This window comes from Rhinopithecus roxellana, chromosome 6, assembly GCF_007565055.1.
Source record: "Rhinopithecus roxellana isolate Shanxi Qingling chromosome 6, ASM756505v1, whole genome shotgun sequence".
Lineage (NCBI taxonomy): Eukaryota > Metazoa > Chordata > Mammalia > Primates > Cercopithecidae > Rhinopithecus > Rhinopithecus roxellana.
The window spans coordinates 124,959,865-124,976,869 of NC_044554.1; the positions used below are offsets into that span (position 1 = coordinate 124,959,865).

The 17,005-nt window shown below is 35.4% G+C and overlaps 1 protein-coding gene across 4 annotated transcripts in view; it reads left to right on the top strand.

Moving 5' to 3' along the window:
* The window catches only part of PPP1R9A (protein phosphatase 1 regulatory subunit 9A), a 390,175-nt gene that overhangs the window by 198,895 nt on the left and 174,275 nt on the right, over positions 1 to 17,005 (top strand). For all 4 annotated transcript variants that reach the window (XM_030933321.1, XM_030933317.1, XM_030933320.1 and 1 more), the window contains exons 3-4: positions 5,597 to 5,729; positions 15,053 to 15,173. In XM_030933321.1, coding sequence (XP_030789181.1) covers positions 5,597 to 5,729; positions 15,053 to 15,173 — 254 coding nt within the window. The remainder of the gene's footprint in view (positions 1 to 5,596; positions 5,730 to 15,052; positions 15,174 to 17,005) is intronic.

A 17,005-nucleotide genomic window follows, 5' to 3' on the forward strand; every position in this document is an offset into this window, starting at 1 on the left:
TATATCTTGATGGTGTTGAACATTAGGGCCCAGAATGCTGTTGGCCTTTAGAGTTTTTTGTGTTGCTGGAATACCAGAAGGAGTCATGCTCTGATTATTATTTGATTAATTATCCATATTTTTGTAGAGCAATTAAGGTTAACATAAATAAAAATAATAGAAATATTGTAAGAAAATGGAAAGAATCAAGTTCATGTAGATGAAAGGGCTTCCTGGTCAGAAAAAAAAACAGAAAGCCTGGCAGGCCGTGAGGCATTGTGTAATGACAGTGCATTGCTGTGGACATAGGTGGGGATTTTGGCAGCCTAATCTATATTCTAATACTAAGTCAGTTATGCAGATTTTTGCTTAAAGGACATTAAACATCCCAGTGGGTGATATATTCAAAACATGTTTATGAAAGAGAATATGAGGCTGGGCTCATGCCTATAATCCCAGTACTTTGGGAGACCAAGGTGGGAGGATCATTTGAGACCAAGAGATCAAGACTAGCCTGTGCAAAATGGTGAGACCCTATCTCTATTAAAAATGTTTTTAAATTTAATTTTAAAAAAGTATGACGTTAATAGTAGGTATCAGGGTAAATATTATCCCTCGTATTACCCTGGGAAAGCTTTTCCTCTCCCCTCATTGAACCAAGCATAATTACAAGAACTATTTCATTTTATTTTCATAATACTCTTATGGGGATAGGTATTATTATTATAATAACCATTTTGTAAATAAGGAGACTGAGGCTTAGTATGGTTTTACAACGTGGCAAGTGCTACATAACTAGGGAATTTAGGGGGCTTTAAATTAGGTTAAAATTGGGACCATACCAATTGGAGATCATATGAATTGGGAATATCTTTTTCTATATCTGCATCATGCTCTTTGGCTTAATGATATATATATCTCGGGGTCTTCCATGTCAGTAGAGAGATATACATCTCTTCAGTCACTGCATTGAATTACATATTTGTATATATCATAATTTAGCAAGCCATTTTCTCTACTGGTGGACAATTAGGTGATTTCCTGCTTTGGGCTATTACAGATAGTGCTGTAATGAACCTCTTTGCAAATACATCTTTGTATACATTTGTAAGTATTTCTGTAAACACAGATGTGACATTATTATGTCAAAGACATTTACATTTAAAATACTGATAACTACTTTCTAACTATGCTTTCCTCTTCAAGAGTATCCTTTTTTCTATATGCTCACAAACACTGGATGTTGTAGTCTTTTTTTTTTTTTTTTTTTAGAGTCTCATTATGTCACCCAGACTTGAGTGCAATGGCGTGATTTTGGCTCACTGCAACCTCTGCCTCCCAGGTTCAAGCAGTTCTGCCACAGCCTCTCGAGGTACATGCCACTATGCCTGGTTAATTGTTGTATTTTTAGTAGAGATGGGGTTTCGCCATGTTGGCCAGACTAGTTTCGAGCCCCTGACCTCAAGTGATCCGCCCTCCTAGGTCTCCCAAAGTGCTGGGACTACAGGCGTGAGCCACTGCACCCTGCCTGGATGTGGTAGTCTTTTAAAACAATCTATTCTTATGGATGAATGCATAGTATATCCTTGTTTTAATTTGCATTTGCTTAATTTTTAATAAAGCTGAGCATCTTTACATCATTTATTGGACATTAGTATTTCTTCTTTGTTCAATTCTCAATTTCCTTTACCTACTTATACACGCAATTGTTTGAGTTGATAAAGCCCTTTATAAATTAGCAATATTCATGTTTCATCTAAATATTTGGTCATATTTTCTCCTAATCTGTGAGTTATAACTTCATTATGGTATATTTTAGTGGTTAGAAGTTTTTAGCCTTCGTTTTTAATCAAATTATTTATTTCCTTTAGAACTTCTAGGATCTGTGAATTTCTTTCTAACCTGTTAGCTAAACATTGTCCCAGATTTTCTTTTGGCATTCTTTACATATGTATTTATTTTTGTTCTGAATTGTATTTTTCTTCGTGATATAAGTAGGAATGTTTTTCCGGTAGATATCGAATTCTTTTCATAATTTATTAAATAGACCACTCTAACTAATTTGAATAGAAAATAAGAGGAGTGGAGCAGAATAGAATATAAAAACTGAATGTATCCCAGAGCTCAAACTACATTGCCTTAATAAGTGAAGTTTTATTATGTGTTTTGATATCCACTAGGGCCTGATTCTACCCTTATTCTTTTTCAAACTGCTTGTTAGTTTCCATGAAAAATGTAGGTAGGATTTTATTTTTTATTGCCCTGAATTCATAAATTAACTTAAGGTAAACTGATATTTACAGTTATTTAGGAATGTGGATGTCTTCATAATATTAAGGATTTTAATCCTGGAAAATAATATGGCATTGCACATTCTTCAGGGCTTTTTGTACTCATCACTTAGTTTTATAGAGAGAAAAATTCTTGTATATTTATGGCTGGTAATTACTAAGTATTGTTTTGATCATTTTGTTGTATTTTCTAAATTGTTTTTGTATATAGATATTGAGTTTTAAAAGTTATATCACTTTACTGAACTGTTATTAGTTCTAATAGTTTTTCTGTTAAAGCTCTCGGATTTTCCAAGTAATCAATTGTTTAATCTACAAATAACGACTTCTGGCTTTTCTTTTTCAATAATTTGCAGCATTGTCTGCATGCCTACTTAATTTACAAGCCTATGAGTAAGCTGAAGATGAAGAGTATATTACATTATTTATTTTCTTTTTTTTTTTTTTGAGAGGGAGTCTCACTCTGTCACCCAGGCTGGAGTGCGGTGGTGCGATCTCAGCTTACTGCAAGCTCCGCCTCCCAGGTTCACGTCATTCTCCTGCCTCAGCCTCCCTAGTAGCTGGGACAGGCGCCTGCCACCACGCCTGGCTAATTTTTTGTAGTTTTAGTAGAGATAGGGTTTCACTGTGTTAGCTAGGATGGTCTCGATCTCCTGACCTCATGATCTGTCCACCTCAGCCTCCTAAAGTGCTGAGATTAAAGAATGAAATGGTGGCATAGTCATCTCATTGCTAGATGTCTCAAAAATTATACACAGTATCATTTTCCAATATGCAATCCTACTGTTTTAGGTTTGTTTTATTTAATTTCAGAGTACCCTCAAATGAACTTTATAAACTAGCCCAAACAGGGAAGAACATTTTGATATCAGAGTGTTTGGATTCCTGAAAAAAAAAAAAAAAAAATGTGAGGAAGGAGTTATTTATTTGAAACAGTTCTTTCATACTTACTTTATATATAGGCACACATATATATGTTTATTTACTTACTAGTACTAGTGAAATTGAGCAATGTTCCACAATGAATACTATGTAAACCACTGTTTTGCAGTCATAAACCTGGACCTATTAGCAGAAGTAGAGACAGTCGTAAATATTAATGAATAATTTCCAGTCATATCTGCCAGTGATTTCCAGGACACATGAGATCCAGGTCCAGCTAACTCTTATTTTGTGTGTAAAGCTTGCTCCTATAGGTATTTTCCATTGCAGTATACTCAACTATCAATGTTTTCCAAAAAACTATAGATATGTGTATGTGTGTGTATATATATTTTGGTCTAGGGTCTTATATTTGAAATATACATTCCTTCTCTTCCGCACTCAAATATGTGAATTTCTGTTTATTCTTCAAGACTCAGGCCAAGTATCTTTGCCTTCACAAAATTCTTTACTTTCTCAGGAAAATTTAAAAAAAAAATAGTTGGTATATTCTACTTTTATATCAGTTACCACATTATAAACTGTAAGCTACTAGAAACTATTCCTTCTCCAGTACCTAGCACGATGTCAAACATGAGTTTAGAACTGTGAAATATTGTTGAATGAATGTGAATAAGCAATTACTAAAAAATATAAAAGGAAGTGAAAGATCAAAAGAGCTGTGTAAGAGAAAGTTATAAGTATGCCAATTTGAAAAGAATATTAGGCCAGGTGTAGGGGCTTAAGCTGGTAATCCCAGCACTTTGGGAGGCCAAGATGGGAGGATTGCTTGAGCCTGGGAATTCAAGACCAGCCTGGGCAATATAGTGAGACCTTGCCTCTACAAAAAAATTTTAAAATTTAGCTGAGTATGATGGCATGTGCCTGTAATCCTAGCTACTCAGGAAGCTACAGTAGGAGAATTACTTGAGCCCAAAAAGCAGAAGCTACAGTGAACCTACCACTGCACTCCAGCTTAGAATGCAGAGCAAGACCCTGTCTCAATGAAAAAAAAAAAGAAAAAAAAAAAGAAGAAAAGAAAAAGAGAAGTATTAGCACGGGAAACATGCTAATATTTATAAAATATTGTGAAAAGAGAAATAAAAGCACCAACCCCATACTATGGAAATGTGCATTTTGATGCCATAAGGTTGACTATGGTGTAGAAACATGGTAGAGACCAAAGAGGGATCCAAGTGACACGAGGATATGAAAACATGTTGAAAGTCAGGAGGAAAAACAGTACCCACTCAGGTACAAATCCTACAAATCACACTATTTTGAAAAGCATATACCATTAGGAGCCACATTACATCTGCTCCTATATATGCATATGTATTCTTGGTTTATAAGTTACCATATGTAGAATATAGGAATTACTTGTTTTCCAATAATATAAATGTAAAGTGTCCATAGACCAGCAGGGCCAGCTTTGTAGGAAATAGACATAATTTCTTTAATCTTTCGCCTTCTGTTCTGCCTTCTGTTTTTACTGTATCTTTTTATAAATATTATTTTAAAGGCTAATCCTAGACTATACAATTTTTGAGAGGACACAGTTTCTTTAGACACAGTTTAGATGCATAATAATTATTGAATTTAATTGAAAATGCTAGTGTTTGTTATGTATAATAATTGGACTTGCTGAATTGTACATGTATTTCTTTCATATATTTCTTCCTGTATTAAGAGAGGGGTTGGACAACTACTTCAGTTCCTTTTAAGATAAACATTTCAGCAGAAATAAGGACAATCAAGTTTCTTATGGCTATATCTGAAGGCCACATTTAGTTGTCTTTTAAATGATGTAGGTAAGAAATAAACAGCTGTCAATATCCTGTTTGCTGTACAGCTCTTAAGCGATATTTTCATAATAATTTCATAGAAAGTTTCAATGATGATTTAATTTAAATGTATATGCAAGTAAAATGAGGGATGACAAGAGCCCAGGACAGTGTTAGAATGGAGATCAGGTTCAGCGATCCTGTGATTGAGATAGCATGATAATACTGGCACACTGCTACTTCAGGGCTAGAGGTTTAGTTTGGTTATTTGCTTAGGTAGCTTCAAGATGCTTTACCTTAGTTTTATTGGGAAACAGCAGAGCGTTGCAGCTAATATGGTATATTCTGATTCTATAAAAGGCGATAAATATTGCTATTCACATAATGTGTTCTGTGGCTACTTTGTCTCTTAAAAGTGGTACTATCACTTATACATTTTAAAAATTAGTAAGTTACTTTTATACTGACTCAATTTTCCTTTTCTTAACATCCCAATTGATTTTAAAGACAAAACAGTTGTTTAGAAGAAATTCATCACGTGAATGTTTAAACTTACATAGTTTGGGGTACTTGGCAGTTTCTTTTTTTCTATATTATCATCTTGTTGGCCTCTTATTACAGGTTTTCAACACATACTCCAATGAAGACTATGACAGGAGAAATGATGAAGTTGACCCTGTGGCTGCTTCAGCTGAGTATGAACTTGAAAAACGTGTAGAAAAGCTGGAACTTTTCCCAGTGGAACTAGAGAAAGGTTCGTGAGTGCTACAGTGTTAATATCATTATGTTGCTATGTTAATAACACAGAATTATTTTTCCAAAGTGTAGCCTTTTTTCTAAGGATTGGATAAAATTTTAATTCTCACAGAGGATCTTATGTATTAAGTTTCAAAAATAGTTGATATGGATTCTGAGTAGATGGTGGATTGAAAGTTTTACTCCCAACTGAAACCCATCTATCTTAGCTGGCTGGGATGGTGGTTAGGACCATGGAGGTATGAGTGAGGCCTAATGCTTTGCTGGTATTCCTGGAAAGGGCTGCTACAGCTGAGAGCCCAGAAAGAGCTGGTATATGAGAGCTTAGGGCAAATGGTTGTTTTCTTTTGTTTTGGTGGATATTTGGAAAATTATGGAGATTTTTAATGAAGGCAGTAGGATCCAAGGAAATTTTAATAGTAGGGCTACATCCTCTCCATCTCTGAAGGGAGAAGGTTGAAAGAGAGCAGGGCGAAGAGGGAGCAGACAGGCTTCCTTCTGATTTCTCTCCCTGGACTAACACCCTGCTGACTGTAGTTACTGCTGACCCATGGGATCAGAGATTGCTATGTAAGATGTAAGATGGGCACCCAAGAACTGAACTGTCACTCAGTGAACGGAGAAATAACACCTCTGAGAAATCTTTGAAAACAAAAGAGTAGAACAAACAGATGATAACTTGAATAACAAGAAAAAAAGAAACAAAAACCTACCCAAGGATATTCAAGCATGGTTTAAAAAAAGACATTTGCAAATGATGCCTCTAACAAAGGACTAATATTCAGAATCTATGAGGAACTCAAATACTCAACAACAGCAACAAAAAAAGAAACCCATTAATAAGTGGGCAAAGGACACGAACAGATATTTCTTAAAAGAAGACTTACAAGCAGCCAACAAACATGAAAAAACACTCCACATCACTAATCATCAGAGAAATGGAAATCAAAACCACAATGAGGCACCATCTCACACCAGTCAGAATGGCTATTACTAATAAGTCAAAAACAGCAGATGTTGGTAAGGATGCGGAGAAGAGGAAATGCTTAGATACTGTTGGCGGAATGTAAATCAGTATAATCTCTGGAAAACAGTGTGGAGATTTCTCAAATAATTGAAAATAGAACTATCATTTGACCAAGCACTCCCACTACTGAATATCTACCCAAAGGACAAGAAATGATATCAAAAAGAGACTTGTATGTTTAACAGAGCACTATTAAATGGAAATAGTCTTGGAAATAGCAAAGTCATGGAATCAACCTAAGTATTCATCAATGGATGACTGGATAAAGAAAATGGAGCATATATACAATATGGACTACTGTGCAGCTATCAGAAAGAATGAAATCATGTCTTTTGCAGCAACATGGTTGGAGCTGGAGCCCGTTATCCCTACATGAAATAACTCAGAAACACAAAATTATTTGCTGCATGTTCTCACTTATAAGTGAGAGCTAAACGATGGGTACACATCAACATACAGAGCAGAGTAATACACACTGGGGACTCCAAAAGGTTACCAGGGTGGGAGGGAGATGGGGCTTGACAAATAACCACTTGTCGTACAATGTGAACTATTCAGGTGAAGGTTACAATAAAAGTCCAGACCTCACCACTATGCAATATATCCATATACCACACCTGCACATGTACTCCCCTGAATTTATAAAGATTTTTAAAAAGACATTATTGAACAACTTAGCAACAAGAACAAATTACTTGATTTTGAAATGAAAAATTTCACCAGGAGAATTGAAAAGGTTAATTGTTGTTGAGACTTAACTTGGCAATCTAGAAGATGACGTTTAAGAGATGTTCCAAAAAGAATTCTTAAATGACAGAGCAAAAATCCAAGAAAAGTCATGAAAGAGCCCCAATATATAAGTTGTAGGCAACAGAAGGGAAAAATGACAATGGAGAAGGATAGACTAATAATAATCATAGAAGAAAAATTTCTTGTGCTTAAAAAAAAGATCTGAGGCATATATCAGGAAGAGCTTATCCATTTGTGAGTGAGAAGGCTGAATAACTCCAAACTGATCCCACACTGAGGCATAGCCTGGGAAAAAATCCTAATGTTCAAAGGTAAAGTGAAAAATCTTTAAAAATTCCAAGCCAAAAAATACCCAAGCAAACAAACAAGCAAAGATACTTGCAAAGGCAAAATAATTAGACTAGCATCAGACTGCAACACTAGAAGCAGGGAGATGTAGAAATAATTTTACATGCCACTGAGGGTAAAAAGGATGGTGATCCAAGAATTCCATATCCATCCTGGTGAAAGAAAGACATCTGCTGCTATCTAAGGATTTAAAGAACACATTGCCTACATACTTTATCTGAGTAGTTTACTGTCCACTTTAGCAGGGAGGGAGGGAAAAAAAGAGCAGCTTGTTCAAAACAGCAAAGGCGAGGAAAAAAGAGGTGAAAACTATTAAGTATTAAACATACAATTGCTTAAATGAAAAAGTATGAAGAATACTAGTCACATTACATCAAACATGACTGACAGATTACTCCTGTTAAAAGACATTTTCATTTGGGGTTAAGGTGAATTAAAGAGTAATGCTTACGTTTTTCATACATTTTTAAATGTAAAAGCCATTCTTAGCCCATGGGCCATACAAACACAACTGGGCCATCATATTACTTATTTTAGGAGTAGCAAAAAAAATGAGAATAATCCAAATATTCATCAGTGGTAGAAAGGGTCTATAAATTGTAGCATACCTAGGCAATAAAATATTACTCAGCAGTGAGAATAGAGGTGCTACAGTTCATGCAGTAGTACGTATTGATTCTTAACATGTTATTGAGGGAAAGTAAAAAATAGCAAACCACAGAAGAAGACATTTAGTGTAATATAATTGCATTTACTTACATTTCAAACCAAGAAAATTAAATAACATACTGTTTTGGAATACACAAATGAGTAGCTTTTAAAAAGCAGTATTAAAAAGTAGGCAATGATTAACACAATGTTTAGTATAATGGTCACTGAGGAAAGAGTCAGGGAGGGATATATAGTGGGCTTTTATGATGTCGGTAATATTCTGTGTCTTTGTACATGGATGTTTGTTTTTTTTTATTGTTTAAACATAATGTTTTGTAGATAAATATTTGCTTAAACTCATTTGTATATTGCCATATTTCGTACAAAAAACTAAACTAGATAAATCAAACTAGAAGATAACCAAATCAAATATAATTATTGGAGATTTCAATATATTTCTTTCAGAACTGGACAAATTTATGGACAGAAAACAAAAATCAAGGAATGGGTTAATATAATGAACTCTATTTCAAGCTGTATTTTAAGAGAAAAAGTTTTATCCTTTGGAAAAAATTTTAAAAGTTCCTTTAATATGAGAATTTGGAAATTACATAATACATTCCTAGGTAGATATTTGATTGAAGAGAAAATTAAAACTCATATCCCAAACCATCTTGGAAAGGATTAAACTTAAAAAGTCTGTAGCACACAGCAAAACCTTTACTCAGAAGAAAAGCTATATCCTTGATTTCTTTCTTTAAAATAAAAAAAATTAAAAAATAAACAACGGGCCTGTCTTAGAAATCAGAAAAAGTAAACCAAATAAACAAACTAGCAAGGAAGAGTAGTATATGTAAAAACAATATTAATAACATAGAAAGCAAAATCTAATAAAATAAGGTAACACAAATCCTTTTCATTGAATACATCTATAAAATATATCAATCATAATACTGAGTGGTGAAAATTGAAAGCAAATTTATGCAAACTAGGAATAGAAGACAAATATATAGTGTTACTAGAAAAGATCAGTCACTGCATTTCTTTGTCAAATGAGGTGAATGCCCAGAAATAATTTATGTCCTAACAAAATTTGAATTACCAGAATCAACTTTAATAAAATAGACTAATTGCCATAGAAGAAACGAGAATGGCAACTAAAGATAAAACATTAAAATGTCATCAGAACTGGATGATTCTATTGTACCTTTAAAGAACACATAAAACCAGTGTTATTTAAACTATTTTAGATCGTAGATGATGAAGGAAAACTCTTCATTTCATTGAAATACCATATAAGTTTACATCCAAAACTAATGTACTACAAAAAAGATTGCTATGGTACAACTACAATTGTGAATATATATTTTAAAATTCTAAATGAAATAAAATATCAAATAAAGAAATAGTTAAAGAGAAAAGGCCAGGTATGGTGGCTCATGCCTCTAATCCCAGCACTTTGGGAGGCCGAGGTGGGCAGATCACGAAATCAGGAGGTTGAGACCATCCTGGCTAACACATGAAACCCCATCTCTACTAAAAATACAAAAAATTAGCCGGGCTTGGTGGCATGCACCTGTAGTCCCAGCTACTCAGGAGGTTGAAGCAGGAGAATCGCTTGAACCCGGGAAGTGGAAGTTGCAGTGAGCCGAGATCGCGCCACTGCACTCCAGCCTGGACGACAGAACGAGACTCTGTCTCAAAAAAAAAAAAAAAGAAAGAAAGAAAGACTCATTAAGATCAAATGAGGTTTTAGATACAAGGATCCAGAATGGTTCATTATTCAGAGATTTATCCACATAAAATTTCAAGGAAAAGCCCTTAAATTTTTAAAATTTCACGTCAAATTGATATGAAAAGATGTCAATTTGGTAACATTTACTACTTGAAAGACTCTGTAAATTATCACATGATGGAAGCTGCCTAAATTTATGCAAACTGTAAATTTGCAATACGAACAGAATTCTATTTCTAAATTGAGTAAACACTAAAGATATTTTAATTAAAACCAGAAATCAAATTTGTAATGCCCTTTAAATGAAATGACCAGTATAAATAACAGCAAATAAAAGATGAAAAGCATCACCTTTTGCTGATATATTCATATCCATATATATCTAGAAAACCAAATCGATTCTAATTTAAAATATTAAATTTGGTAAAATAATTTGTGGAGGAAGAGGTTACATCCAAGATATGTATAAAAATCATTTTTTTTCCATGTAATCACATTAAGAATTTAGAAATGAAAATGGGAAAAATATTTGATTTGCAGTAGCACCAAAACAACAAAATATTTATTACTGAGAAAAACATGGAATTTATCTAAATAAAGTAATAACATCTTTTTGAAAGAAATTTCAATTTGAAAGCAAATTGTAAGACAACCATATTCTTGGATGAGAAGACTCCAAACAGAACTGCCAACAAAGTTGGATTGGGAGAGGAGAATTGCAAAAACCAGTATTAAATTTTTTTGGTAAAATTTAAGTCTGGAGAAATACAGACTTAAGTATGAAAAAGAATATGAATGACTTAATTTACCACATATCTAAATATAATGTAAAGCTTTTATAATCAGAACGAATTGTATTCAAATGGCAGTTGATCACTGGAACAAAATAGAAAATCCAGAAAAAGATGTTAGTATGTGTGAGAATTTAATATATGACACCCATGATATTTCAGCTTAGAAGTAATTGTGTGCTTTGTAAATTGTTCTCGCATAACTGAGCATCTATCTGGAAGAGTCTAAAGTTGGACACCTTCATTATAGCATAGGTAAAAATAAATAACTCTACATGGGTTAAATAATAACATATTGAAGATGTCGTAAAGAAAATTCACATGACTGCATGTATCATCTAGGCTTGTGGCAGAAGAGGCTTACTCAAAATGGGAAACCAGAAGTTAGAAAATAAACTTTGGGCTCCATAGTATGACAATGGTGTCTTCCACAATGACATAGTCCCACTGGCTTTGCCATCATTTTATGGCTGTTTTGCTTTAGTGCTTTGCTTGTCCCTAGGAATGTATAGAGAAGAAGACAGGGTGCAGCTGGGTTCTTGATGGGGCAGCCACAGGAGTAGTAAGTGGCCTTTAAGGATGAGGTTCCAGACTTCACTCATCTTAGAGAAAGCTGTAAATAAATAAGATGCTGGAGAACATCAGTCTTCTGGTCTCTGTGCATCGATTGTGCTCTTTGTTGTATTGCCCTTCAGTCATCACGTTGTCCTTGTAGGTAATTTGCATTAGAATTGAGGATGGCTTAAGTTAATATTGCTTTTTCTGCAACTGGATTTTCAGCTCTGCAGATCTGAGTAATTTTCCAGTTAAAAGCAATGAGAGGAGCAATGGAAGGAAGAAAGAGAATTCTACCAAGACGTGAGTCTAGGCAGAGAAAATGGATTTAGAAACCAAGAAGTAATTTTCACTCAAGATAGTTGCAGGAAGAAATTATTTAATGGTGTGACAGTATGGAGTGTTCACATTTGAGAGGAGCCCTTTGTACAGTAATGAGTATGGGAAAGTTTGACTCACAGCTCTACATTGGTTTGACATGTGATAAGTTATAATGAAGAGAAACTCTGTGAGTGTAATGAAAGTGAGCAAGAATTCAGCAAGAATACCAATACATATATACACCAGAGATTTCATACAGGAGAGAAATTCTGTGGTATTTTTCAGCGTGGAAGAGGCTACTTTGATCGTCTCTTAAGCAACACAAGAACAATACACTGAGGGGAAAAACGTACATGGATGTAAACACTATGGGAAGGCTTTCAGCAATCATTCATCCTTCATCAGTGTGAAAAAAATTCATTTTCTTAAGAAACCCTATGAATGTGATGAATGTGAATAAGAATTCAGCCATCTGCTAACCTTGTACACAGAAGAGAATTCATGGTGGGAGAGAGGAAAACCCTATGCATGTAACCAGTGTGGGACAGCCTTCAGCACATATCTAACCTTCATGTATACAAGAAATCTCATTCTGTGGAGAAATTTTAAAACTATAATGAATGTAGAAAAGTCTTTAACAAGATAAATCCTCTTGATGAAATCAGTCTTTATACCAGAGAAACAATTTGAATAAATATGAGAAATCACATGTATATAAACATTCTAAATGTAATGAATGAGGAAAGTCTTCAGAGATTATTTATGTTAGTCAACATTAAAGTTTTCACACTAAAGAGATACCTATGCCTAGAATCAACGTGGAAGTGCCTTCAGCAGGGGTTTGCATGAGGAAGCTCATCCAGGGGAAACACTGTAAAGATTCCTTTAGCATACAGCTGAGCAAACAAATCACACTTTTGCCAAGTGACATCTTTTAAAACGTATATAGAATAAAAATGTAAGATTGTCAGGTGTACTTGGAAATACTTCAGGCATAAGTTGGTGGTAAGTAATAATGTATGAGATGAACCTTCATCCAAAGAATACTAATTACAAGAATCCTGACTGGCTCATATCCATAATCCCAGCACTTTGGGAGGCTGAGGCAGGAGACTGCTTGAGCCCAGGAGTTTGAGACCAGCCTGGGCAACATGATGAAACCCTGTCTGTACAAAAAAAATACAAAAAAAATTGCCCAGATGTGATGGCACATGCATATAGTCCCAGCATCTCAGAGGCTGAGGTGGGAGATCACCGGAACCCAGTAAGTTGAGGCTGCAATGAGCCATGATGGCACCACCGCACTCCAGTCTGAATAACAGAGTGAGACCTTGTCTCAGAAAAAAAAGAAAAGAAAGAAAAAAAGAAAAAATACTTAAGAAAGTAAAGGTTATTGCTGAAAAGTCTTTTAAAAGTGTCATTCTGTTGAGTATATGGACCAGTATCTCTTTAATAATCCAGTGCTGTTGATTAATTAGTATTTTTATGCTACTAGTAAAGCATGATTACAAAGACTTGAGACTATCAGAAAATAACCTTGAACTTTAACTAAAACATGTGGCACACAAAATAGTGTATCTTTTGTATATTCACAGAAAGGACAAATGGAAATATGGATAAACACGTGATTTGTAAGTGAATTAAAAAAAAAAAACTGTTACGCAGTATTGTTCATAGGACCAGTAAAATGGAAACAAAAGTGAGTACCTATGAATACAGAATGTTTGGATACATGATGATGCCATCTCACCATGAAATATTATTCAGTCATTAGAATAATTTAGAGCTATGAACATTGAGGACATTGATATCCATGACATATCTTTTTTTATTTTTTATTTTTTTGTCTTTTTTTTAGACAAGGTCTCGCTGTGTTGCCCATGGTGGAGCGCAGTGGCATGATCTCAGCTCACTGCAACCTCTGCCTCCCAAGCTCAGGTGATCCTCCCACCTCAGCCCCCAAACAGCTGGGACTACAGGTGCGCCCCACCATGCCCAGCTAAGTTTTCTATTTGTAGTAGAGACAGGGTTTCACCATGTTGCCCAGGCTGTTCTTGAACTCCTGGGCTCAAGGGATCCTCCCACCTCAGCCTCCCAAAGTGATGGGATTACAGACGTGAGCCACTGTGCCCAGATGCTTCACTGGTTTTTAAAAAGTAAGCTGTAAAGAGAAGTAGTTGTAATCTCACTTGTGTAAGCAAATAACAAGGCAAAACAAGCTATATACACACACACACACACACACACACACGTATATATATTATATATATACACTCACATACATTCATATATGTCTAAGTGAATGTATGTATGTATTATAGTTGTTGATGACTATATATTCTTCGGTATAGAAGCACAGAGGAAAGTACTCAAATACACACACTATCTTTTTTTTTTTTTTTTTTTAGACAGAGTCTCACTCTAGTACCCAGGCTGGAGTGCAATGGCACGATCTTGGCTCACTGCAACCTCCGCCTCCTGGGTTCAAACGATTCTCCTGCCTCAGCCTCCAGAGTAGCTGGGACTACAGGTGCCTGCCACCACACCCAGCTAACTTTTTGTATTTTTAGTAGAGACAGGCTTTCACCATGTTGCCCAGGCTGGTCTTGAACTCCTGGCCTCAAGCCATCCACCTGCCTCAGCCTCCCAAAGTTCTGTGATTACCAACGTGAGCCACCGCGCCCAGCCACATGTACTATCTTATTAACATGAATAAACAAGTAAAGAAGAAAAGACTATATAAATGAAGGAAGAATTCCAGATATGTTGTTATCACATTTATTTAAAATTATATGTTTGAATGTGTGTACTCTTACGCCTAAAATAATTTATTGCATTATTTAGAGAATCTAGGTTTTAAGGCAGAGTGACTATTCAATAACAAAGTTGTTACCTTTTCTTGAGACCACAATGCATTACCAATAGTAGTAGTAAAATGATGCTAAATGCATGGGCCTTTTGGAGGATCTCATTAGATACCCTTACTGCCTACCTTAGAAAATAATTCTGCTAAGGCAAGCATGTTATTGTCCTATCCATAAGGAAAAATAAAATTAGAGACAGCAAATAGTTCTCACCAGCTAATTGCAGACTAGTGTAAAACTTAGGTTGTTTCACCTCCCCCCTTTTTTTATTTTTAATAGATGAGGATGGTCTTGGTATAAGTATTATTGGAATGGGTGTTGGAGCAGATGCTGGACTTGAAAAGCTGGGAATATTCGTCAAGACGGTAACAGAAGGTGGTGCTGCTCAACGGGATGGCAGGTAAATTAAGGACTGTTGTTAATAACTTAAAATCTTTAGGGAACTTTCCTGTAAGTTTCCTTCAGTTGTAGCTTTTTGCTTTTGTTTGTTGATTTTTTAGGACAGAATTTCAGGTTTCTCAGATATGAGAAATCTTAAAACACTTAAATTATTTTCTGATATGCAGGCAAAATATCTGCTTTCTTTGATTTATATTAGGTAAATGAGTGGGTAGATCTATCAGTCTATACCTGTCTTTATCCATATATCTATCTGGTGGGAACTGGGCAGCAACATGGGTGTATATAGTTGAGAATGTGTACTATGGAGGTCAGCACATAGTTTCACTTCAGGAATATTGAAAGAAATGATAGTAGTTCTGGCATCTTAAAAAATGAAACAGGTATATGGTAAGTTAGGGACTTTAATTCTGTATTGTTGGTAATTCTGAAGGTCAGTGTTTCTCCAAATACATTTATGTAAAAACACAGATTCTTGGGTACACCTAAACCAGTAGAATTAAAATCTCCAATACAGGGGTCTGGCAGTCTGCACCTTGGATAATTCTAGTACACAGCAGAGCATCCAGATAATCACTGTTTTGTCTTAGCTTTCATAATCTCAAGCTCTATCTATCTATCTATCTATCTATCTATCTATCTATCTATCTATCTAAGGCCAAGATTTTGATTAACCCTCATACTTGGCTCTTATATATCAGGGTGGGGCTAGAAGCAGAAGGTGGTGTCTTGGTTTGTTTTGTGCTGCTGTGGCAGAATACCTGAGACTGGGTAATTTATAATGAACAGAAATTTATATGACTCATGGTTCTGGAGGCTGGGAAGTCCAAGATTAAGGGGCCACATCTGATGAGGACCCTGCAGGTGAGTCATCCAATGGTAAAAGGTGCGAAGGCCAAGTAAGAGAGAGCAAGAAGGGCAAAACTTGCTTTTATAACAAACCCACTCTCAAGGAAATAAGTCCACTTCCACGATAGTGACATTAATCTTCTTGTGAGGGCAGTGCCCTATGACCTAATCACCTTTTCAAGGTCTCACCTCTCAACACTGTTGCATTAAGGATGGTTTTCAACACATAACATTCAAACCATAGCAGTTGGCAATATAATAAAAGTAGACCCAAATGTCTGACTGCTAAATTCAAAGAAATATTATGTTGTTTTATGTACATTTAATGAATAGCTTTAAATTTGTTTATGTTTAAGTATGTATCATTTGACCATCTTATCAGGAAATAATAAAGCATGTTGGAAAGAATTTGTGAATCTATGAGGAGACCCAGAGCAGCACTTTTTTTTTTTTTTTTTTTTTTTTTGAGATGGCATCTCGTTGTGTTGCCTAAGCTGGAGTGCAATGGCATGATCTCTGCTCACTGCAACATCCACTTCCCAGGTTCAAGTGATTCTCCTGCCTCAACCTTCTGAGTAGCTGGGACCACAGGCGTGGACCACCATGCCCAGCTAATTTTTGTATTTTTAGTGGAAACAGGGTTTCACCATGTTGGTCAGGATGGCCTTGAACTCCTGACCTCAAGTCACCTCAAGATCCACCTGCCTTGGCCTCCCAAAGTGCTGGGATTACAGGTGCGAGCCACTGCGCCTGGCCCGTTGTTTCTGTTTTAATCCTAAAAATGCATATTGATACCCACTGATAGTTCTCAAAGAGAGCTAAATTGATTTATGTAAATAGAAAACCACACCTTATTGCATCTTCTTTTCCATGAGGTTAGGCATAACATCTTAGTCAGTAGCTTTGTTTGTATTCCTATAGCACTTAGTATAATGCTTTGCATAGAGAAGGTTTGAAATAAATCTTTTGAGTGAACATTCAGCT